This window comes from Rana temporaria, chromosome 5 (genome assembly GCF_905171775.1).
Source record: "Rana temporaria chromosome 5, aRanTem1.1, whole genome shotgun sequence".
Classification (NCBI taxonomy): Eukaryota; Metazoa; Chordata; class Amphibia; order Anura; family Ranidae; genus Rana; species Rana temporaria.
Genome location: NC_053493.1, coordinates 144,748,269 through 144,775,334, shown reverse-complemented (window position 1 = coordinate 144,775,334; position 27,066 = coordinate 144,748,269). Strand labels below are relative to the sequence as shown.

Here is a 27,066-nt window from a genome sequence, read left to right as displayed (position 1 = left end):
TACCTGAATAAGTGCCTGCATGCGTAGTAACTCTTGTTAGAGGATGTCGCTCGGCTGGATCAGGAGGCTTGGTTGGTCCTGGGCTGTGCAGCATTTGTCGGGTGCCGAGATCAGCTATGTGTGGGGTGACCAGATGGAAGCCACCGACATATGTTTCGTGCTAGGCACGTCATCAGGGGGGCCACTAGTAAACACTGCTAGGTAAAGAAAATGTGCAAAACGTAAAATTCCTGTACCATTAGGGTACCTATGTTAACCCTTTAAGAGATGTGCTGATAAAAAAAAAAAAAAGTAAAGTAAGTTAAGTAAACAAATCCAATTGCCAAGTGCTGAGTGATTCTAAAAGTGCTTCATGCTCTTGTTGTATGCCGTGATCACTGCAATCCGTGCTCTTATACACCCTGCACTCACCAACTGTTTCACCCCTTCTTAGGGTCTGGTGCCTTCACAGTATAGGCCACTGTGTAGCCCTCTGGCCGTTACGCGCCCCCCTGCGCTGATGATGTTAGTCCAGTAATAGCCCATACATAGGAGAGAAAGGAGCCCCAGATAGTGTAGTATCGTTTTATACTTTATTTAAATAAACGAAAAATGGGTACTCACATGTAGACAAAAAAAGTATGGCATATAATGTTGACAAAAGTCTGATGCCTGGAAACGATGTGACGTTTGTAGCGTGTTCTACCGGTTTCGTCGTGTGACTTTATCTGGAACACGCTAAGCGTCACTTTCACTTACTTTTTATAGCAGACTGTGACCTGTCTTCCACCATTTTGGGTGTGATATTGAAGACTGGAGCCTGAAATAGATCGCCCACCATTTTGGGTAGGTTTTTGAAGACCACAAAAAGTCAAGCAGCGGCCATGTTTGGTGGGATTTTGGAGACATAAGTCTTACTTCCTATTATTAAATTGTTAGTATTAGCCTGACGGCTGTTTAAATTATTTTTGAAGACACAGATCAATACAAGGTTGTAAAACATGCTATGTGTTACTGGAATCTTATAACGTCTAATCCCCAGGTCACAATGTGCTATATTAAGACGGATAAAAACAAGCTAAAAAAATTGGTTAAAAATTAGGTTAAAAAAATATGTTAAAAAAATAATTAAATATATATGTGCCATGGTGATGAACTAACCCTATTATGTTCCTACATCAATTACGGTGAAAATAAACCAGGAATAAGAATGTACATGAATCAATAAAATGAAATGTGGTGATATATTTTAACCACTTAACACCCGCCCGCCGTCAAATGACGGCGGGCGGAATGCTCTATTGTTCTGGCCGCCGGGGCACCCGCAATTGCCCAGTAACTGAGCAGGGACGTGGAGCTCTGTGTGTAAACATAGAGCTCCACGTCCTGTCAGGGAAAGGAGACCGATGCTGTGTCCCTTGTACATAGGGACACAGATCGGTCACCTCCCCCAGCCACCCCCCTCCCCCTACAGTTATAACACTCACTAGGCTACACATTTAACCCCTTCCCCGCCCCCTAGTGGTTAACCCCTTCCCTGCCAGTCACATTTATACAGTAATCAATGCATATTTATAGCACTGTTCATTGTATAAATGTGAATGGTCCCAAAAATGTGTCAAAAGTGTCCGATGTGTCCGCTATAATGTCGCAGTCCCGAAAAAAATCACAGATCGCCGCCATTCCTAGTAAAAATAAATAAAAAATAATCATTATGTCCCCAATTTTGTAGGCAATATAACTTTTGCGCAAACCAGTCACTATACGGTTATTGCGATTTTTTTTTACCAAAAATATGTAGAAGAATACGTATCGGCCTAAACTGAGAAAAAAATATATATATTTTTTAAAAATGGGATATTTATTATAGCAAAAAGTAAAAAATATTGTGTTTTTTTTTTTCAAAATTGACGCTCTTTTTTTGTTTATAGCCCAAAACATAAAAACCGCAGGGGTGATCAAATACCACCAAAAGAAAGCTCTATTTGTGGGGAAAAAAAGACATCAATTTTGTTTGGGAGCCACGCCGCACGACCGTGCAATTGTCAGTTAAAGCGACGCAGTGCTGGAAGCTAAAATCTCGTCTGGGCAGGAAGGGGGTGTATGTGCCCAGTAGGCAAGTAGTTAAATTAAAAAATATAAAATAAAAATAAATATGAACAAGGAATATTATATTACTACTATCCAAATACCCCCTACCATTTGTGTGATACAATTGGAAGTGTCTTAGTTGGAAGATAATTATAAAACCTAATAAAATGGGAATTAGGTAAAATATAGAATAAATTGTTAAAACTTAAAAAATTGGTTAGGAAACCGTTAAGATCTAGATCTATGTTCATGCCTGAGGGCTGGAGAGTGTCTAGCTGGGTCTCATTCTGAGATACTTTAATCTTTTTATTTTCCCCTCTCCAATGTCCCTTAATCTTATCAATTCCATAGAAGATCATACATGTGGGGTCCCGGTTGTGGTAATCTCTGAAATGTCTGGAAACACCGTGTTTGTTAAACCCGTTTTTGATATTGGTTCCCGTATTCTGATGTGTAACTCTCTTGTGGTTCTGCCCACATATTGCTTCCAGCATGGACATTTAATGACATAAGTTACATGGGTGCTTTTACATGTAATCAGTTTGTTTATGTTATGTTCAGATCCATTAGCTAAAGAGGTGAACTTCACTTGTTTCCTATTAGTTTTTTGCTTACCCTACAGGGTAAGCATGTGCCGCATTTGAAAAATCCTTTGAGGTGCTTAAAGATTTTAATTTGCTTCAGAGGGTCCAGGGCATTATGAACAAGCCGATTTCGTAGATTCGGTGCCCTTCCCCATACAGCAAAACTGCAGCCACCCATTAACTGTAAGCATACCTGCTTATTGAATAAATACATGTTTGCAGACTTAAGCCCCGTACACATGGGCCGAATGCGAGGCCAACATTAGGCCAACATTCGGCCCATGTATATGGGAGCAGATCCAACGAGCATGCTTGAAAACTGGCACCCAACCACCAATGGCTAAGAGCGCTGACCCTAATGCCACGTACACACGTCCGGAATTTCCAACAACAAATGTTCGATAGGAGCTTGCTGTCGGAAATTCCGACCGTGTATAGGCTCCCTCGGACATTTGCCGTCTGAATTTTCGACAACAAAAATTTGAGAGCTGGTTCTCAAATTTTCTGACAACAAAACTTGTTGTCAGAAATTACGACCGTGTGTACACAATTTCAACGCACAAAATTCCACGCATGCTTGTAATCAAGCAGAAGAGCCGCACTGGCTATTGAACTTCATTTTTCTTGGATCGTCGTACGTTTTGTACGTTCTTGACAATCGTAATATCCAACAACATTTGTGTGACCGTGTGTTTGCAAGACAAGTTTGAGCCAACATCCATCTGAAAAAAAAAATTTGTTGTCGAAATGTCCGATCGCCTGTACGCAACATAAGTGTTCTGGCAAGGGGGCCATCCCCCTGTCAGAACACAACAGCTCAGTCGGGGAGATCACTGTACTAACGTCGGATCGTTAGTACAGCGGCTCTGACCAGAGGTGACCGTTTTTTTTTTTTAACTCATTGTGTGTACCAGACTTTACCTATCAACCAGGCCACAGCTATGCTGTGTTAAAAAAAAAAGCAGTTCCTTTATTAATCCTAAACAATGACATTAATGCCAGATTAGTGTCTATGGTTTCCTACTCGTCATTATACCCACTTCGTCTGAACCCATGCTGTCATAGATCTGCCTCCTGGGGTTGGATCATCACAGCATCCTGTACTCACTTTACTGCTCCATTAAGCAGCAATCATACTTCATTCAGTGCAGCAGTAAAAACCTGTAATAAAGAAATACACTGTATATACTGTATATTACACTTCTGACTTACACCCCTTGAGTCTCCAATCAGGCTTAAACTCCATCTTCATAGTTCTAGGACTCCCATGGCTGTGAGCTTACTCTCTTTTCATGAACTGGAAAGAGCGGCAGTTGATTTCTTAGGGTGACCCATGCTTCTCTGCATGTGTATTCAATGTCACACCTCTGAAGTCTGTTCTACTCCTCCATACTTAAAGCGGGGGTTCACCCAAAAAAATTCTAAAGATTACATCCAGCATACTAACGACATGTAAAGTATGCTGGTATTTTCTTTTTCTCCGTACATACTGTGTAATTGTTATTTTCGCCCAGGCTTCCGGCTTCTGATTACTGCGGGACTGGGCGTTCCTATTGAAAGCTTAGCTAATTGACGTCTGGTGAAAATCTTCCCATGTCGCATAAAGCCCATCACCAGTTTTCCATAAATAGCCGACATGCGAGTCGGCGCTATATGGCGCCTGCGCAGTCAGATCTACATGGCGGCCGCAGGCGCCGACTCGCATGTCGGCTATTTACGGAAAACTGGTGACGCGTTTTATGCGACATGAGAAGATTTTCACCAGACGTCAATCAGCTAAGCTTTCAATAGGAACGCCCAGTCCTGCAGTAATCAGAACCCAGAAGCCTGGGCGAAAATAACAATTACACGGTATGTACGGAGAAAAAAAAATACCAGCATACTTTACATGTCGTTAGTATGCCGAATGTAATCTTTAGAATTATTTTTTTTGAGTGAACCTCCACTTTAAGCCCAGGGCCGGATTAACCATGGGGCTGATGGAGCTGCAGCTCCAGGCCCCTTTCTCAAGATAGGCCCATTTGCCCAAAAAAAAAAAAAAAAAAAAAAAAACTTTATTTTTTTTAAGAATTTTTTTTTTTAAGATAGAATTTGGGGGGTTGTAGCTCGATGACCAGAGCTCACAGAAACCCCACATTTGGGGGTAGGCATGGGAAGAGCTACCCCACAACTGGTTAAAATATGGGACGGCTATCATTTATGGTTCCGGAGATACGGGCCTGCTTGCACAGCCTGTCAGAAGCTACATACAGAGCGGCCAATATAAATACAAGCTGACACACTGCAGCAGACTGATAGGACAGTGCTTATAATAATTATTTGTATATTACTCATGGGAATTTACCCCTTGCCACCCAGGTCAATTCTGACACTTCTCTACTACATGTAAAAATCATCATTTGTTTTTTGCTGGAAAATGACTCTATGGTGGTCTTTGCACTTTTTATGTTGCAGGGTACAGAGCTGCACGATTCTGGCTAAAATGAGAATTGCAATTTTTTTGCTTAGAAGATAGATCACGATTCTCTCACGATTGTTGCGGCGTAACATCATCTTTCACATTAACAACAACAAACAAAAAAAAATGGGCTAAATTCACTGTTTTGTTTTTATGGTTTTTATTATTCATTGAAGTGGGAAAATGCAGTGTGACATAAAATATTGCAGCAATAGCCATTGTATTCCCTAGAGTCTCTGCTAAAATATATATAATGTTTGGCAGTTCCAAGTAATTTTCTAGCAAATAATATTGCTTTCTAACTTAAGAAACAAGTGTTGGACTTTAAGTGGTTAAATTTAGTTACAATGTTTCATTTTGTTTACAAACTTGGCAGACTGCCCCGATTTGTTCTTTACACACAGAAGTTTATCCCTTTGATCTAAGAAGGAAGTGTCAGTTACAATGTTTCCTGATAAAAACTTGGCAGATTGCCCAGATATTTTCTTTTGACAGCTGAAAGTCTCTCCACTTGTTATATGAAAGAATCAGCAAACTCTGCATTGAAGATCGTCAGGGGGGTTGAATCGAGATCCCGATTTTTTTAACGATTAATTGTGCAGCTCTAGCACGGTATTTGCGCAGCAATTTTTCAAACAAGTTTTTTTGGAAAAAAATGTTTCATTCATTAAAAAAACAGTTAGTTAGTTAAGTTAGCACAATTTTTTTTGGTATCCTAAGCGATGCTTTAAATTTTTTTAGGTTACATGTTTAGAGTTACAGAGGAGGTCTAGTACTAGAATTATTGTTCTCGCTCTAACGATCGTGGCGTATGTAACCTGTGTGTATCTGGCTCTGATACTACCAGGGCCTACCCAGTCACTGACTAGTATCTCTCCCCAGCCTGTCCCCACACACCCCCTCACCTGTCCCCACACACCCCCTCACCTGTCCCCACACACCCCCTCACCTGTCCCCACACACCCTCTCATCTGCTGACCTGTGGATGGGGGAATCACTCCTGCAGTGTTATTGTGTTCTGCCAGTGCGTACAATGATCAGTGTTGCTAACTTTAGCTGGCAGCACTGATTGTTTTAAGAAAAAAAAAAACAGGCTGGTTGTACTCAAGTTGATTAATAGATTGACTTGTGTAAAACCAGCTAGCCCGTACATAGATTGACTATGGCTGGTCTCTGCATAATTGGCGTAATTTCAATCCATGTATGACCCGCTTAACCACTACTCAGTCCCTAAATATCCTTCCACTCCTGTACATAGTGCTCACTGTCATACTCTCCACACTTCTCTCCTGTACATAGTGCCCACTGTCATACTCTCCACACTTCTCTCCTATACATAGTACCCACTGTCATACCCTACACACTCCTCTCCTATACATAGCACCCACTGTCATACCCTTCACACTCCTCTCCTGTACATAGTGCCTGCTGTCATACACTTCTCTCCTATACTTAGTGCCCACTGTCGCACCCTCCACACTCCTCTCCTGTACATACTGCTCACTGTCATACCCTCCACACTCCTCTCCTATACATAGTGCCCACTGTCATACCCTCCACACTCCTCTCCTATACATAGTGTTCACTGTCATACCCTCCACACTCCTCTCCTATACATACCGCCCACTGTCATACCCTCCACACTCCTCTCCTATACATAGTGTTCACTGTCATACCCTCCACACTCCTCTCCTATACATAGAGCCCACTATCATACCGTCTACATTCCTCTCCTGTACATACTGCCCACTATCATACCCTCCACACTCCTCTCCTGTACATACTGCCCCATCATACCCTCCACACTTCTCTCTGGTACGTACTACCCACTCTGTCATACCCCCTCACTCTTCCTGTACATACTGCCCATTGTCATACCCTTCACACTCCTCTCCTGTACATAGTACTTTTTTCCGTACCCTTTGTACTCCTCTCCTGTACATAGTGCTTTTTTCCGTACCCTTTGTACTCCTCTCCTGTACATAGTGCCCACTGTTAGACCCTCCACATTCCTCTCCCTCACCTGCACATACTTCCCACTTATATACCGTCCATACTCCTCCCCTATGTCGCTTACCCACAAAAACAGTTCTTTAAAATTATACTGAATATCCTCAATGTTACCAGCTCTAGAATGGACACACTTTTGTTAGTTCAACTAAAGGAAATATCAGTTCTCATATTTGTTCTGCCCCATTATTAGTACTCATTTAATTTTGTGATTACTACTATGATTTATAGAGGAACATCGGGGATCTCAGCTACTCTAAATATAGCACTTATATAAAAAAGTGGCCCTGAAAATATTTTTTAAATGTTGGCAACTGTGCACTTAGGCACTGCCCAAGGGCCACCGTCCACTGGGTCAGTAGGGGCCCCATGAGAGGCTCCTGGGATCCTGTGATAATAAAGCGGTAGTAAACTTTCCTGACATTACTACTTTTTAGAGGCCCTGGGGTAGGTTATGCCACAACGTACAAGTATGCCCAGCATATTAGCACATTAGTGTACACTTACATTTTCAGACTGAGCCCTCCAGTGCTGCGATGAATCAGGCGGGGCCTGGACACTTCCATCTTCACCCGGTCTTCCTTCTGGGTTCTGTGCCTTTGGTCACTTGCCTTGGCTGGGCTGCGTTCATGTCATTCCCACACATTTATTTATTATTTATTACACCCCATTCACACCTCCGCGACAAAACGCCCGACGCCGGCCGCTCGTGCCGCTGGAGGGGAGAATTCCCATTGCTGTCTATGAGATGGTTCACATCTCATAGACGCCGTACACCTGCGGCATGAAAAAAAGTCCCGGACCCTTTTTTTCAGGCGGCATTGGCGTTCGGCCATACAAAGCAATAGGAAGGATTTGTAAAAAAAAAGTTACACTATTCGCGGCAAAATACGCCGCGTACGCCGCGTAATGCAGCCTAAAAGGCCCCACCAAAATCCTCAGCACCAGGCCCATGATGTTCTTAATCTGGCCCTGTTTAAGCCACTTCCACCCCCTTCCATTCTATGTGGAGTTCAGGGATGTTTTCTTCAAGTAAAGGCAGACTGTCTACCTTCTCATAGGTCCTAAGACTGCCCAATAGATTTGGTCCTCGGTTTCACCCCTTCTCCCATGTATGCACTTACCCTCTCTCGGTCTCCAAATCTTAAAGGCATGGAAAAGTACATTGCCAAAAATCTTAATCAGGATTCATTCACCCACCTCATCCTCAGCAGGGGTGGGTGAATTTTTTACACAGAAGTGGGACGGTTCCCTTTTATCCTTTCATCATATCTTTTTCACACTCAGCAAATTCTTCAACCATCTCCATCGGGCCAAAATAAAATCAAAACTGGACCTATGGGGGGGCCTTACAATTTCATCAGAATCTGTACTGGAGATGAATGGAATACCATCTTCAATAGCAGAGATGGGCGTTATGAATAACTGGTGATGCCCTTTGGGTTGTGCAATGTCCAAACGGTCTTTCATCCTCTTGTTAATGACATCTTTAGAGAGATACTTTGTACACTTGGATGATATGTTGATGTTCTCTTCTCATCTCTCATCCAATTGTCGCCATGTCTGTACTGTTCTCCGATAACTGCAGGTCAAAACCCTTTAGGGGACGCTGAAAAATTGCAGCTTTGAAGTTTCATTCTTAGGGATCATCATCTCAGGAACATAGTTTGCACATAGACCCCTCTAAAGCAGGGGTGGGCAATTATTTTTTCGATGGGGCCACATGAGAAACTAAAAATATTTTGGAGGGCCGGGCCAAAAGGCTAAACTCAATACTGCATAAAATCAATTGTATTTCTTTATAAAAAGCAGTAAATATCATTGTTGGAAAACTGGGGGACAGAGGCTGGGGACATGGCACAGGAGGGGGACAGAGGCTGGGGACATGACACAGGAGGGGGACAGAGGCTGGGGACATGGCACAGGAGGGGGACAGAGGCTGGGGACATGGCACAGGAGGGGGACAGAGGCTGGGGACATGGCACAGGAGGGGGACAGAGGCTGGGGACATGGCACAGGAGGGGGACAGAGGCTGGGGACATGGCACAGGAGGGGGACAGACGCTGGGGACATGGCACAGGAGGGGGACAGAGGCTGGGGACATGGCACAGGAGGGGGACAGAGGCTGGGGACATGGCACAGGAGGGGGACAGAGGCTGGGGACATGGCACAGGAGGGGGACAGAGGCTGGGGACATGGCACAGGAGGGGGACAGAGGCTGGGGACATGGCACAGGAGGGGGACAGAGGCTGGGGACATGGCACAGGAGGGGGACAGAGGCTGGGGACATGACACAGGAGGGGGACAGAGGCTGGGGACATGACACAGGAGGGGGACAGACGCTGGGGACATGACACAGGAGGGGGACAGACGCTGGGGACATGACACAGGAGGGGGACAGACGCTGGGGACATGACACAGGAGGGGGACAGAGGCTGGGGACATGACACAGGAGGGGGACAGAGGCTGGGGACATGACACAGGAGGGGGACAGACGCTGGGGACATGACACAGGAGGGGGACAGACGCTGGGGACATGACACAGGAGGGGGACAGACGCTGGGGACATGACACAGGAGGGGGACAGACGCTGGGGACATGACACAGGAGGGGGACAGACGCTGGGGACATGACACAGGAGGGGGACAGACGCTGGGGACATGACACAGGAGGGGGACAGACGCTGGGGACATGACACAGGAGGGGGACAGACGCTGGGGACATGACACAGGAGGGGGACAGACGCTGGGGACATGACACAGGAGGGGGACAGACGCTGGGGACATGACACAGGAGGGGGACAGACGCTGGGGACATGACACAGGAGGGGGACAGAGGCTGGGGACATGACACAGGAGGGGGACAGACGCTGGGGACATGACACAGGAGGGGGACAGAGGCTGGGGACAGGCAGCCACTGTTTAATCAATAACAATTGATTAAACAGTGGCTGCATGTGATGGCACAGTGGCTGCGTGTGATGGCACAGTGGTTGCGTTTGATGGGCACAGTGGCGACAATTGATGGCACAGTGGCTGCGTGTGATGGGCACAGTGGCAACAATTGATGGCACAGTGACTGCGTGTGTTGGCACAGTGGCTGCATGTGATGGCACAGTGGCTGCGTTTGATGGGCAGAGTGGCTGCGTGTTATTGGCACAGTGGCTGCGTGTTATTGGCACAGTGGCTGCGTTTGATGGGCACAGTGGCTGCATGTGATTGGCACAGTGGCTGCATGTGAGTGGCACAGTGGCTGTGTTTGGGAACAGTGGCAACAATTGATTGCACAGTGGCTGCGTGTGATTGGCACAGTGGCTGCGTGTGATGGGCACAGTGGCTGCGTGTGATGGGCACAGTGGCTGCGTGTGATGGGCACAGTGGCTGCGTGTGATTGGCACAGTGGCTGCGTGTGATGGGCACAGTGGCTGCGTTTGATGGGCACAGTGGCTGCGTTTGATTGGCACAGTGGCTGCATGTGTTTAGGAACAGTGGCAACAATTGATTGCACAGTGGCTGCGTGTGATTGGCACAGTGGCTGCGTTTGATGGAAACAGTGGCTGCGTGTGATTGGCACAGTGGCTGCGTGTGATTGGCACAGTGGCTACGTGTGATTGGCACAGTGGTTGCGTGTGATTGGCACAGTGGCTACGTGTGATTGGCACAGTGGCTGCGTGTGATTGGCACAGTGGCGACAATTTATGGTGGCGAAGTGGCTGCGTGTGTTGGCACAAGTGGCTGCGTGTGTTGGCACAAGTGGCTGCGTGTGTTGGCACAAGTGGCTGCGTGTGATGGGCACAGTGACCTCTCCCGGCCCTGCCTACTGTTATCACAGCGGCGGGGAACATAACAGACAGCGTTCGTTTGAACAGCTGTTTTCCCCGCTGCGCATAGACACTCCCCTTTGGACGGATCTGTCCAATCGCGAGCAAGGGGGAGTGTCTATGTGACTCCCCCTTGCTCGCGATTGGACAGATCCGTCCAAGGGGAAGTGTATATGCCATAGACACTCCCCCTTGGACGGATCTGTCCAATCGCGAGCAAGGGGGAGTGTCTATGTGACTCCCCCTTGCTCGCGATTGGACAGATCCGTCCAAGGGGGAGTGTCTATGCGCGGCGGGGAAAACAGCTGTTCAAACGAACGCTGTCTGTTATGTTCCCCGCCGCGGTGATTAACGTGGCAGCGGCGGCGGGGGTGGGCCGGATTAAAAGGTCCGCCGGGCCGTATACGGCCCGCGGGCCGTAGTTTGCCCAGGTCTGCTCTAAAGTGTCTGCACTATTGGATTGGCACCTACCCACCAGCCCTAAAGCCACTTAAAGATTCTTGGGATTCTTCAATTAGTACCGTTAATTTATAAACAATTATTCCATATTGGTGGCAATTACTATTAAGAGTCGTAACATAATGTTTTCTTAAGTCCATAGAAGCAAACTGTGCTGGCTACACAAGGTTGTTACTTAAAGCGTTAGTAAAGGATTATTTTTTTTCATTTAAAATAACAAACATGTTATACTTACCTCCACTGTGCAGTTCGTTTTGCACAGAGTGCCCCCGATCCATGTCTTCTGGGGTCCCTTGGCGGCTGTCTCTGGTCCTCCCCGCAATTACTCACCACAGTCATGCGAGAGCTCGCATGGTGGTCAGTAGTTGCGGGCGCGCTCCCGGCCAAAGCCGCTCACTGTATCACTCGGCCCCGCCCCTCTGCACACTGCGTCACTGGATTTGATTGACAGCAGCGCCAGCCAATGGCTGCGCTGCTCTCAATCCATCCGCTCTAGCTAATCAGCGGCCAGGCTGAGCGGCGAAGAGGATATCGGGACCGGGACTTTCGAGGGGTCAGGTAAGTATAAGGGGGGCTCGGGGGGGGGGGGGGCGGCAGCATTCGATGTTTTTTCACCTTAATGCATAGATTGCATTAAGGTGAACATTTTTTTTTCTTTACAACTCCTTTAATTTGCAACATTTGAAAAATGTGCAATGCATATTAAGTTTTAAAACACTATTGGCACTATTCAACAACAGTGCAAAGAACAAAGATATTATACTTTGATGTTTAAGTAATCCACAGTATACAACTATAAACATGAAAATGCCCTGTACAGTAATTCATACGTTCCAACATTTGAAGAAAGAGAGACAGCCTGGGAAGGAGAAAATAAGCAGCATGTGTAGCATACCAAAGCAAAAGGTTGGTTGTTGTCACATATCCCCATTTCCACCCATGGGTTGAACACACAAACCCCCACAGCAATGGTCAACTTCTTATAACCTCACCTTATACTAATCAAGACAGTAACTCTTTCTCAGGATGTATATGGCATCTATCGCCCTCATCATTGGTAGCCATGTGTCTTTTCCTAGTCCTCGCAGTAGCATAACTCTGCATGTGTCAACCAAGCTATCAGTGTCTGAGACAAATATACTTACAGCTCACAATGGGAGGTTTTCTCTAGATTAACAGTTGTACTTTCATTCCCATTTGAAAAGGGTTACATTTTCAATTTATTTAACAGAAGCTGGTATAGGTTGTTGAGATTGGGGTTCAAATTAATTTTTGTCCATTGCCACTAGCAATACTAAAAGTGAAAATGTGCAGCACTTATAGATCTTTCAGAACAGAACCCTGGGGGACCCCACTTTGCACCCTGGACCATTCTGAGTACTCCCCATTTATCACAACCCTCTGAACTCGCCCCTGTAGCCAGTTTTTAATCCATGTACTTCACCCTATGGTCCATGCCAACGGACCTTACTTTGTACAGTAAAGGTTTATGGGGAACTGTATCAAATGCTTTAGCAAAATCCAGATAAACCACGTCTACGATCCTTTATCTAGATGGCAGCTCACCTCCTCATAGAAGGTTAATAGATTGGTTTGGCGAGAACAATTCTTCACAAATCCATGCTGATTACTGCTAATAATACTGTTGTTATTACTAAAATCTTGTATATAGTCCCTTATCATCCCCTCCAAGAGCTTGCATACAATTGATGTTAGGCTAACTGGTCTGTAATTCCCTGGGATGTAGTATTGGTGCTACATTGGCTTTTCTCCAATCAGCTGGTACCATTCCAGTCAGTAGACTGTTCGTAAAAATTAGAAACAATGGTCTGGCAATTACTTGACTGAGTTCCTTAAGGACCCCCGGGTGCAAGTCAACTGGTCCTGGTGACTTATTAATGTTATGTTTTTCAAGTCTAAAAATAATTGCTAGCCATGAGGGTGCTTCCTGTGACATGTCATGAGGATAAACATTGCAGTTTTGGTTACTGAAGCCCCCCAATTCCCTTGTGAAGACTGAGGAGAAGAATAAATTCAATACCTTCGCCATCTCTCCATCCTTAGTAACCAGATTCCCTTAATCATTCTTAATGAGACCAATATGATCTGACCTCCCTTTCTTACGATTTATTAGAGATTTTTGGGATTTCTTTTTTAACTCTCCTCCGCTATGTGCCTTTCGTGTTCTATCTTAGCAGCCCTGATTGCACCCTTGCATTTCTTGTTGCATTCTTTGTACAGTTGGAATGCTGATGACGATCCTGCAGCCTTGTATTTTTTGAAGGCCTTCTCCTTTGCTTTTATATGCATTTTTATGTTGGAGTTAAGCTACCCAGGACCTTTTTATTAGCTCTTTTAAATGTATTTCTCATTGGAATGCACTGACTAATGCCCTTTTTTTAATATACTCTTAAAGCATACCCATTTTTCCTCTTTGTTCCTAGATTTTATCCCAATTATTATCTTCTAGCAAGGATCATAGTTTTGGGAAGTTGGCTCTTTTCAAATTCAGTGTCTTTGTATTCCCCTTATGTTTACTATTTGTGTGATTTTTTTCTAAAAATAATTGACCTGTGATTGCCGTGATCAGGTCCATATTGTTGGTAATCAGTAGGTCTAGTAACACTTAGGGCCTGATTCCCAAAAAAGCTGCCTAACTTAACTTTCAGCAGTTAAGTTACACTGACTTAAAATTTCTACCTAAGTGCCTGATCCACAAAGCACTTACCTAGAAATTTCAGTCCGTGTAACTTAAGTGCCGCCGTCGCAAGGCGGTCCTCCTCTCCGGGGGGCGTTTAAAATTTAAATGAGGCGCGCTCCCGCGCCGGCCGTACTGCGCATGCGTGTGACGTAATTTTCCCGACGTGCAGCGCGCGAACGTAATTGACGCCGGGCTTTGTGGATTGCGACGGGACACTAAAGTTGCGACGGGTGAAAAAAAAATATACGCGCCGGGAAAACAAATAATTATAAAAAAAAATTACAGCGTCGCTCAGCATGCATTCCTGAGAGGGAGAACTCCATGCCAATTTTCAAAGAAAAAACCGGCATGGGTTCCCCCCCCCAGGAGCATACCAGGCCCTTAGGTCTGGTATGGGTTGTAAGGAGACCCCCCCACGCCGAAAAATCGACGTAGGGGGTCCCCCTATAATCCATACCAGACCCGTATCCAAAGCACGCTACCCGGCCGGTCAGGAATAGAGTGGGGACGAGCGAGCGCCACCCCCCCCTTCTGAGCCGTGCCAGGCCGCATGCCCTCAACATGGGGGGGTTGGGTGCTCTGGGGCAGGGGGGCGCACTGCGGGCCCCCCCACCCCAGAGCACCCTGTCCCCATGTTGATGAGGACAGGACCTCTTCCCGACAACCCTTGCCGTTGGTTGTCGGGGTCTGCGGGCGGGGGCTTATCGGAATCTGGGAGTCCCCTCAAATAAGGGGGCCCCCAGATACCAGCCCCCCACCCTAAGTGAATGGATATGGGGTACATCGTACCCCTACCCATTCACCTGTAGGCAAAAAGTAAAAGTTATTAAACACACAACACAAGGGTTTTTAAAATAATTTATTATTCTGCTCCGGAGGCCCCCCCTGTCTTCTTTATTAGCTCTAATACCAGGGGGGGCTTCTTCTTCCACTCTCCGGGGGTCTTCTCCGCTCTCCGGGGGGGGTTTCTTCTTCCGCTCTCCGGGGGGGGCTTCTCCGCTCTCCGGGGGTCTTCTTCTATCTTCGCCGCTCTCCGCTGTTGACTCGGCGAACCCCGGTTCTTCTGCAGCTGTCCGGTGCCTTCTTCTTCAGCGCTGGCTGCCTGCTATCTTTGTGTGTTAGCTCAATTACTAACAGGCAGCCAGCGCGGTCTTCTGTGACGTCAGGTTCTTCTTCTCCCCTCTTCCGATGTTGACTCGTCGCCTCTTGACACTGCAATGATGGAAGCGCGCCTTGCATCCCATTTATATAGGCATCACCATCCCATCATGCTCCGGTAGGTACCCACGTGGTGGGTGCACGTGGGTAGGCACCCACCACGTGGGTACCTGCCGGAGCATGATGGGACGGTGATGCCTATATAAATGGGATGCAAGGCGCGCTTCCATCATTGCAGTGACAAGAGGCGACGTGTCAACATCGGAAGAGGGGAGAAGAACAGAAGAGAAGAAGATGACGTCACAGAAGACCGCGCTGGCTGCCTGTTAGTAATTGAGCTAACACACAAAGATAGCAGGCAGCCAGCGCTGAAGAAGAAGGCACCGGACAGCTGCAGAAGAACCGGGGTTCGCCGAGTCAACAGCGGAGAGCGGCGAAGATAGAAGAAGACCCCCGGAGAGCGGAGAAGCCCCCCCCGGAGAGCGGAAGAAGAAACCCCCCCGGAGAGTGGAAGAAGACCCCCGGAGAGCGGAAGAAGAAGCCCCCCTGGTATTAGAGCTAATAAAGAAGACAGGGGGGGCCTCCGGAGCAGAATAATAAATTATTTTAAAAACCCTTGTGTTGTGTGTTTAATAACTTTTACTTTTTGCCTACAGGTGAATGGGTAGGGGTACGATGTACCCCATATCCATTCACTTAGGGTGGGGGGCCGGTATCTGGGTGCCCCCTTATTTGAGGGGACTCCCAGATTCCGATAAGCCCCCGCCCGCAGACCCCGACAACCAACGGCAAGGGTTGTCGGGAAGAGGTCCTGTCCTCATCAACATGGGGACAGGGTGCTCTGGGGTGGGGGGGGCCCGCAGTGCGCCCCCCTGCCCCAGAGCACCCAACCCCCCCATGTTGAGGGCATGCGGCCTGGCACGGCTCAGGAGGGGGGGGGGGGCGCTCGCTCGTCCCCACTCCCATTCCTGACCGGCCGGGTAGCGTGCTTTGGATACGGGTCTGGTATGGATTGTAGGGGGACCCCCTACGTCGATTTTTCGGCGTGGGGGGGGTCTCCTTACAACCCATACCAGACCTAAGGGCCTGGTATGCTCCTGGGGGGGGAACCCATGCCGGTTTTGAATTTAAAAATTGCCGTGGAGTTCTCCCTCAGGAATGCATACCAAATGCCGTCGCTTGAATGGGCCTTTATAAGGTGTGACTAACTTTCCACATTGTAAAACCAGCCCTAGTTTTGTGCAAGCAAATGGGAACTTACGCAGAAATCACAGTGCTGAAAAGCTGATGAAAAGCGTTGTGGATCTGCTTAAGTCCTCATTTGCATACTCAAAGCTGCATTTCCATGAGAAATGCCCCCAGCGGCGGATGCGGTACTGCATCCTAAGATCTGACCGTGTAAGTGTCTTACACATGTCAGATTTTCTGCCTAACTTTGGAAAAAGCCTTTTGAGGATCGTTTCCAAAGTTAGGCACAGACTGAACAGCAGTTACGCCTGCGTATCTCTTTTGGGAATCAGGCCCTTAGTTTCTAGTTGGTGCATTTACCATCTGACCCATGAAATTGTACTGCAGGACATTTAGGAACTGGCGAGCCTTAAAGGGGTTGTAAAGGTAAATGTTTTTTCATCCTATGCATTAAGGTGAAAAAACATCCGACGGTACCACCCCCCGAACCCCCGTTTTACTTACCTCAACCCTCGAAAGTCCCGCGCGCGTCCTCGTGATCCTCTTTGGTTCCCAGCCTGGCCGTTGATTGGCTAGGCTGGACGGATTGATAGCAGCGCAGCCATTGGCTGGCGCTGCTGTCAATCATATCCGATGATGCTGACGCGGCGCGAGGAGGAGCCGAGACAGCCGCCGAGGGACCCCAGAAGACAGGATTCGGGGACACTCTGTACAAAACAAGCTGCACAGTGGAGGTAAGTATAACATGTTTGTTATTTTTAAAAACAAAAATGTTTGCCTTTAGTGTTCCTTTAAATTAATGTGCGGTTCCTTCCACCCAGTCTATGCCTGGATAATTAAAATCCCCCATTATGACACTTCCCATTCTTGTCGCTAATCCAAGCTGTGATAGGAGGTCCGCCTCTGCCTCCTCCCTCTGGTTAGGGGACCTATAGCATACTTCCAGTATCATCACCGGTTAAGGTAACCTTTGAAAAAAGTTAACAACCTGCCAGTTACCACTTGCAATCACAGGATCATCCATACTGTAGATTTACAGCTCACAACAGAAACTTGCACAGACCCAGCAAAGTGTGGTAGCACATGTTCACAGTTCTCATCCTCAGGATACTGTTGCTTTAAAACTAACAGGGATACAGGGATACACATGTCACACTCAGTGTGTTGTGTCTTTCATTGGTACTTGTAACACAATGTGGGGTAATTTACTAAAGGCAAATCCACTTTGCACTACAAGTGCTAAGTGCATTTGAAATTGCACTGAAAGTGCATTTGGAAGTGCAGTCGCTGTAAATCTAAGGGGAAGATCTGAAATGAGGGGAAGCTCTGCTGATTTTATGATCCAATCATGTGCAAGCTAAAATGCTGTTTTTTATTTTTTTCCCTTGCATGTCCCCCTCGGATCTACAGCGACTGTACTTCCAAGTGCACTTTGCACTTGTAGTTTGCACTTGTAGTGCAAAGTGGATTTGCCTTTCGTAAATAACCCCCATTGTGTACATAGTTTGTTAAAAGAGAACATATTTAGCAGGCATCAGTAGACTCCAAACAAAAACATTTCAGCTTTTCCTCCACCTATTGTGAGATTTAGCTTCAAATGGAGATTTTTCAAGGACTCAACAGAATAAATTTTAGGTAATTTTATTCATTCAGATATCAAAGTAACACAGTGTTCTGCCCATGCAGGGGTTGTTAGCATAACAGGTTCCAGTCTCCTATTTTGCTATACAGCTTTGTCTATTTCTCTTTAGGACTGAGCTTCCCCAGTCTTGGAATCTTTGCTTAATCAGAGTTTTCAGTCACCGGACAGGACCTGTTATCTGCTCACATACAGCCCGCTATTTGATTAGGTTGTAAACACCAGTCTGTTTGGACAGGGACGATATCTGTCCCTTCACAATCTTTAGCTTTTAGATGGTAGTCTTGCCTCACAACTTTTCTGTGTAGGCCAGACTGGTCTGTATGAGTGTGTGTCTTGCAGCACACAGAAGCAGAGCCTAACTAGAAAATACCTTCTGTTGTGAGCAAAAACCCATTTGACCCATATCAGTTTTACACATGTCCAGGGCGCATTTCCCTGCTGAAAAGGGCACTTTTGCACCTTTATACAGTAAACCATCTGTCTGTCAAAAATATATATACACACAGTACACGGGAACAAAATCTCTCTGATCTGCTTTCCTCCCCAGTTGTCCCTCTTTCATATTCATTGCGATCCCTATAAAAATGTACTATTTAACTACTAAAGTATTATACTGCAAAAAAAACATTCTCCCATCCTCTGAATTATTGCATATAGCCCTGTACACACGATCGGATATCTGATGGAATCTAGTCCGATGGATTTTTTCGTTGGATATCCGATGAAGCTGACTTTCATAAGTCTTGCCCACACACCATCAGTCAAAAATCCGGTTGTGTCCGAACGCGGTGACGTACAACACTACGACGAGTCGAGAAAAATGAAGTTCAATGCTTCCAAGCATGCGTCGACTTGATTCTGAGCATGCGTGGATTTTTGTCCGATGGTATTCCACACAGACGATCGGGTTTTTCTATTGTTTTTTTATCCATAAGAAAAAATGAAATTCTATTCAATTTTTTTACACCGATGGAAATAAAACTGATGGGGCCCACACACGATCGGTTTGTCCAATGAAAACAGACAGTCCTTCGGTTGGTTTTCAGCGGACAAACTGATCGTGTGTACAGGGCTTAAATCTTTTGTTAACATCATAAAGGAAACACAATGGTGAGAAAAAGCTCTTGTGGGCTTAAAGCAGAGTTCCAACCACAATTAGCATTTTTTAAACGTATGTCCTTTCATCCTGCAATTTTATAATAAAAATCTAGTCACTTACTATTTTACAATCCGCCGCCGATCCGCATAGATATTCAAAAAAGATAGTTTATAAAACTATATCTACACCGTTGTCATTTTGCTTGTGGGCATTGTGAAGCCTACAGGCACTTACTTCCTGGAAGTCTTGGATGGGGAGTGATAATTGGACAGCGCACTGCATCCTGGGAAATGATGACACACATTTCCCAGGAGCATTAGAGGGACATGATGTCAGAATCCTAGGTGGTTTCAAAGGCAGATTTCGTGGGACCGCATAGCAACAGGCATTTCCAGATGAGTAAAAAAAAAAATTCTTTTTTTTTTTCTTTTTTAGTCGTAAGCTAAAGTTTAAAGCAAAATTGATTTTTTGATGGAACCTCCACTTTAAGTAATAATTTTTGGCCTATTAATACTTTCAGATAATTAGGGGGGGGGGGGGCAGGTGTGCATTTTTTGCTTGCATACTTCAGTAAAAAGATGCCCCACTTTTTCTCATAAATTTGGGAGGTATGTATACAACAGCAGATTACAAATAGCTAAAATAAAGGAAATTATAGTTTCCCCTTTAGAAATAAAAGCAACAAGCCTTTCTTTATGTCTTTCCATAGATACCAATATAAGAATACTAAAATACACTTGTTTTACCTATAGGAAAAACTGTGGACAAACTGAAAAAGATATTACCTTTAAAAAAGATGAGATGAAAGCGCATGAGGAATTTCATTGACCTTAGGAAAGGAAGCTTCCTTAGTTACCTATAGTGATTTGCACGTTACCAAGATCAACAATGCCTGTTCATTTACTTTCAGAGCTTGTTATCCCAGGAGCATACCTAAACATTAATGCTGGACACAGTGGAAACTTGTACATTGAAAGGTTGACAGTATGGTTCTCATGGGAAGTCTTCAAACCTTACAGTGCTATGAATAGGTTCACATGTTACTCTGAATAGGTCTGAGATGGTAATCCAATTCATATTGCGCAAAGTCCTTTTTTATCCAATTTCTTTTCTCTTTAATTGTCTACACAGAGACTGAGATCCCTCTGGTGAGTGAACACCGGCAGAAATGAGAGAAAAACAGCTGCAAAATGTCTGATGTATTGACCAGTTCTTACAATGTTAGAACAAGTGATTTCAAGCACAAAGTTGGGCTATAGAAATAATAAATATTACTTTTGGACAGGCACCTGCTATGGCTTTTAGCAGCTCTCACATTTATTCACTGTTCTGATTCATCTGTTAATCTTCTACCATATAAATACATCTACTACATACAGTAGAAATATCAGTATTTCATTTTATAACCAAAGGTGCCCAGAGATGTCAGATGACCTTTTTCTGATAGACATTAGGTGAATGTTTTCTATCGTAATGGAATTTTTGGGCAAAGCCCTTCTGTTCCCTCAAGATTTGGGATGGGCCGAACACCACCCGATAGGGTTTGCATCGGAAAACCTCCAACAGGCAAAAAGTTCTAGCAAACATGCAAACCCTATTAAAGTCACTGGGCCAGATTCACATAGGTTATGCGGATCTAAAGATCCGCTAACCTATGTGACTTAAGATCCACCGCCGCAAGTTCCCGCGCCGATCGAATAGCGCCGATCGAATAGCGCATGCGCCATCCACAAATTTACCCAGCGTGCATTGTGCTAAATGACGTCGCAAGGACGTCATTGGTTTCGACGTGAATGTAAACTCGTCCCATTCACGGACGAGTTACGCAAACGACGTAAATTTTTTAAATCGTGAGGCGGGAACGACGGCCATACTTGACATTGGCTGCGCCTCATAGACCCAGGGGTAACTATCCGCCGGAAAAGGCCAAACGCAAACAACGTAAAAAAAAAGCGCTGGGCGGTCGTTCGTTTCTAAATCGGCGTATCTCCTCATTTGCATATTCGTTGCGTAAATAAACCGAAACGCCACCTAGCGGCTGGCCTGGAATTGCATCCTAAGATCCGACAGTGTAACACAGTTACACCTGTCGGATCTTAGGCATATCTATGCGTAACTGATTCTATGAATCAGTCGCATAGATACGAACGACGAAACTCAGAGATACGACGGTGTATCAGGAGATACACCGTCGTATCTCTATGTGAATCTGGCCCTATGGGACACAAAACATTAATTAATTAAACGTCGTCCCACGAGTGCCCCATATGTTTTTTTTTTTCTACATTGGACTCGAACAATGGGCCCATTCCTTCTCAAGATAGCACCAATGACAGGAGAGCATTATTTTTGAGTCAGATTGCAATTACTCCTTATTTCCCTTCTAACAAAATCAGTAGTGCTGTTTTCCCTATTTGCATTCAACATTTCAATTCCCAGGCCCCAGTCATCACTGTGTTCGGAAACCACAGAACATGATTTTCAACATTTTGAAAATCATCTATCATCTATCAGCGCAATCTATCTTTCACAGTGGTATTTCCTTCACTGGAGATTTGTATGTGAGGGAACTAAATGGAGTAACTGGAATGCCATGCATTTTACATCACATCACATTATGTCATCGCCTTATTTAAAATTGATAATGCCATAAAATAAAACACAATAAATATAACATTCTAGTTGGTTGGGATGGGGGACCAGATTATTACACTAAAGCCCTGTACACACGATCGGATATCTGATGGAATCTAATCCGATGGATTTTTTCGTCGGATATCCGATGAAGCTGACTTTCATCAGTCTTGCCTACACACCATCGGTCAAAAATTCAACCGTGTCCAACGCGGTGACGTAAAACACTACGACGTTATGAGAAAAATGAAGTTCAATGCTTCCGAGCATGCGTCGACTTGATTCTGAGCATGCATGGATTTTTGACCGATGGACTTCCACACAGATGATCGTTTTTTTCTATCGGTTTTTTATCCATAGGAAAATTTTAAAACATGTTCTATTTTTTTTCACTGATGGAAAACAAACCGATGGGGCCCACACACAATCGGTTTGTCCCATGAAAACGGTCCATCAGTCTGTTTTCATCAGACAAACCGATCGTGTGTACAGGGCTTATCCCAGGCACAACTGTATATGTATGCCTAGAGTTTGCATGTTCTCCCTGTACCTATGTGGGCTTCCCCTGGGTACTCCAGTTTCCTTCCACACTCCAAAGATATGCTGGTAGGTTAATTGGCTACAGTTTTAATTGGCCCAGTTATGTGTATGTAGCGCAGTATGGGCACTACACTAAAGTTAGTGGGGAATGGGAGAGTTACCTTGCTCCCATTCACTATTTGTTTAAATGTTGGGACTTCTGTCATTCCAGAAATGTCCACTGGGTCAGTCTGTGGTCCAGGGATGCAATGTCATTCCTGGCCAGCAGTTGGCGCCAGAGGGGTTCTGGCAGAGTACGTTTCTCCAGCAGCCAATCAGAGGAGCTTTTTCCCTCGCGGGGGGGTGCTGAAGAGGAGTATATCTGTGACAGGTGTCATGTGTTCTAAAATCTTCGCGGGGTCCACCTGGCCATAGTTGCAGACTACTTGGAACCTCATCCGGAGGTACAAGGGGACCCCAGTCAATTTTGGCTGGGTTCCAGATTCTATTGAAAGGATCCCAGGCTGGGTGCCGTTCGATTGGGGAGTCGGTTTGAGGAGGACCCGGAGGCATGTCGTCCAACAGAGCCTGAACAAACCAATTGGGGATCCGGTGACCAGAGTACTGACAGGTATGTTTGCTGTCATCTGGTGACCGATGCAGAAATCTACTGGGAGGATTCACTCCATCTATCTATCTAGCTCAGTTATTGTAATTGGCCTGTGGCAGAGGCCCAGAGCCGGGTCTGTGAGAGAGGCCTGTTCCTCCCAGAAATCTTAAGTGACATCTCGGCTGCCAGGCCTGTAAAAAGGGGTCTGTCCGGGGGCACTTTACCCACTTAGCTGGAGTGGCGACGAGTTACAAATTGGTACTATACAGAGCAGTACTGACTGCTCCATTTAATATCCAGGCCTGATACTGCAAGGTTCTTCCTCTCTCTCTATTCATCAACTTTGTCCTTCCCAATTTATGTTGATGTTGGCCGTGTTGGCCTGGAAAATAAAGCATTGGAAAAAAAACTTTATTCACTGTCTGGACCTTCTCTCACTGTTGCTTCTACAATTGCACCCCTGGGCCATATTAAGGTAACTCAATATGCCGATCCCAAAAACAAACCAGCGGCTCCATCGGGGGTGAGCGCTACATGTATATATGAATATGAGTTAGGGACCTTAGCTTGTAAGCTCCTTGAGGGCAGTGACTGATGTGAATGTACAATATACTGTATATGTAATAGTGCTGAGTAAATTGTTGGCGCTATATTCAGTAAGTACCTGTATTAAAATTCAAGATTTGCATAGAAAAAAAAATGTTTTACGAGCTGTAAAACTTGCCTTTTGAACAATTCCATGATACCAACATGATCAGCATGACAAAAAAATAGTCATGCCCTGTGAATATGCATATCACTCACTGCAGAATGCTTTGTGTTGGTACTACAACTTAAAGGGGTTGTAAAGTCTAAAAAAATTTACTTAAATGCATTCCTCAGCCCCCCTTTACTTACCTGTGCCTCATTCGATCCAGCACCATGCACGTCTGCAGATCTTTTCTCCCCCTCACTTCCAGGTCTCGCTGGCTTTGCTGAGGCATCGGGAGCCATTGGCTCCCAGTGCTGTCAATAAAAGCAAGTGACAAGGGAGCGGGGGCGGAGCCGAGTCCTGCTGTCTGTGTCAATGTATGCAGCAGAGAGACTCTGGTGCGAGCATGCACGAGTGCTACCATGGAAAGTGGCTTCACATGGGGCACTGGCCAGAGAGGAGGGGCCATAAGCACTAGCGGAGAACCAAAAAAAAAGAAGTTCCTGGCCACTCTGTACGATTCCATTGCACAGATTAGGTAAGTATAGACATGTTTGTTATGTAAAAAAAAAAAGTACCTTTACAAACCCTTTAACATAAGGACTTGCATGCATCTGGCTATTAAGGAGTGACATAACCTTTAAACCTGCAAAAACTCCACCTCTCTATTCTCCAGACTTGCAATGGCAAGGTGTTTACAGAAATGCCATCTTGTATGACTTCATCAGTGGCAGCCGAAATGCAAACGGGAAAATGTAGTATTTACAATGTGTGTGTCCTTCACTTGAAGTTGCTGGAAAGGCACCACAAGTGCATGCAAATAATATCAGAAGTCGGAGAAAGCAACTTCAGGAAGCAATAAGCAGCTTTTGCAGCATGAATAGTTGTAACAGGATGGTTAATCAACTGGATGATCAGACAGACAGTAACTGTAACATTTACTGTAGTTATTTAAACAGTTGTACAGTTAGAATCAATTATACAAAACAGGGTTGGAATAGCAAACAGCATGCAAACACTGCAGAATAATACAAAACAGATTATGAAAGCTGCACAAACGAGGACTCTCTACAGCAATGTCTGTGTGGCTCATTTAGGGTAACATGTGGATAATAGAATAGTCTCTATAAGGCCCCTTTCACATGTACAGATCCCATGAGGATCCGTACATGTGTATCCACTTGCTCAGCGGGGACCGCTCCGTTGATCCCCGCTAAGCCGGCAGATGACAGGGCGACCCCTGCACACTGTGCAGGGATCGCCCTGTCAGAACTCTGCTCTCCCCTATGGGGAGATAGGATGAACACGGACCATCTGTCCGTGTTCACCCGATCGACTCTGCAGACGGATGGAAAAATAGGATTTTCCTCCGTCTGCAGAATCGGAGGATTGCAGACACTGCTGAGATCGGGTGTCAGTGGATGTTCATCTGCTGACACCCGCTATCTCATAGGGATCAATGTATGTCCCTTTTCCATCCGTAAACAGAAAAAGCGGACATACGGTCTGCTGGTGTGAAAGGGGCCTAAGACTCAACAACAACAACAATAGGTCAAACTGAGGTTCACTACTTTGGTAAAACAACACAAAACACAGCTACTTGTGACAGTGATGTCCAGGGTAGCTCTGGTAACACAGACAGACAGATGGAGCGATCCAAGGACAAAGGGTCACCCCACTGGAACTGCAGTACTTTCTTAGCAATTTCAGAGCATCTCCCCGCAGAATGTTAGTCTTTTGAAGAAGTTGCATGCTGTTAGGCTCTGGCCCAGCTGCCCATACACCAGTTCTGACAGTGGAGTGCCTCTTACTTGGCTGCAGATAACTTGCCCAGCTACCTTTTGGTTCATCAGGTATGGCCTCTCTGTACTACTGGGAGGAGGGGGGGGCAGAGAAACTTACCTGGGAATATCTGGGAAACCAGGGAGTTGCGGGTAGAGGAATTACAGGGGCCTGCAACTGCATCTGAACATAATGATTAAATTGGCACTCTGCTACAGAGTCATTTTTGGAAGTAAGCAAGCATACTTAGTATATAATTACATAGTATTTGGATAGATAATATTGTGCTGATTCCATAACCGCAAAGTTCTGTTTTGTCTTTAGGTTGCCATTAATATTTTATATACTTGTTGGAATTCAGAGATTTTAAAAAAATGTATTTTACTTTTGGTAATGTTCAGATAACAATTTTCTCACTTGTTCACTTTGTTTTTCCTACAGATGAAACCTGGGTTGGAGCGTATACAGACAAGGATTGTTACCCAGTGCAAGAAACCTACACCAAGAATGAGAGCATGACTACCTCCACGCGATTCTTTGACTTAAAGCTAGGCATAAAAGACCCATCTGTATTTACCCCTCCAAGCAGCTGCCAAGCGGCACTGACACAGTTAATGAGTGATGGCTGCTGAAATCAGCAAGGCTTTCATAAGGGACTTATGCAGTATGTAGTTGAAATCAGTTTAAATGTAGAAAGGATAACAGTATTTTTGTCATGCTAAAATAAAAAGTTAACGTTACACATATGTTTTTATTATACAATATAGCTGTATTGCCCCAATTTTTTGTGACCTGAATCATTTAAAAAGCAATACTAGGAATAATACCAAAAACAAAACTGTCTGTGCAACTATGTGCTGATAACTATGTACTGATGCCCTAACTGCCCCTAGCAGCCAGCTACCACTTAAAAAGCATTTCACACCAATCTAAACATAAATACCAAAAAATAAGTGCAGCACTTCTAAAATAAGACTAAATCATAAAGTGTTATAACAATAATATAGTGCAAGCCTAAAATACAGGTCTGTGAACATATAATCAACAAAATATAATTGTATGTGAAATGACAATAATATCAGAAAATTCTTAAAAACATTATGTCAAATGGTAAAATTATAAACAAAGTGCCCTTAAATGATTCAAAGCAATTCCACTTCAAATGATATAGTAAATGCAATCATAAAAAAAGTGCAATGTTCATAAACCAACATGCACAAGTCTAAATTTCCAAGTGCTCTTAGTGATAATCTTCTCATGCAGGAAACAGCTAGAGTGCTCTACCACTCCAACTAGTGCACCACAAACTGCTCACCTAAATACACAGACCTCTTAGGCCCCGTACAGACGAGGGGACATGTCCGATGAAAACGGTCCGCGGACCGTTTTCATCGGACATGTCCGCTCGGAGATTTCGGACTGATAGTTGTACACACCATCAAACCGAAATCCCCGCGGACAGACAGCGCGGTGACGTGGCGGTGACGTTGACGCCGACACGTCCGCAAACCAGGAAGTAAAATACTTCCACGCATGCGTCGAATCTATTCGACGCATGCGGGAGATTTCTGTTCTGTTTCATGTTCGGTCGTGTGTACGAGGCCTTACAGGTAGGTTACTGGAGGTCTCAACTGGAGTGTA

At 45.2% G+C, this 27,066-nt stretch overlaps 1 protein-coding gene across 1 annotated transcript in view; it reads left to right on the top strand.

Moving 5' to 3' along the window:
- EPDR1 (ependymin related 1) overlaps positions 1–26,386 on the top strand; it is a 74,349-nt gene extending 47,963 nt beyond the window's left edge. Inside the window, exon 3 of the mRNA XM_040353208.1 lies at positions 25,867–26,386. Within this exon, the coding sequence (XP_040209142.1) occupies positions 25,867–26,057 (191 nt within the window). The 3' untranslated portion in view covers positions 26,058–26,386. The remainder of the gene's footprint in view (positions 1–25,866) is intronic.
- Positions 26,387–27,066: the final 680 nt, after the last annotated feature.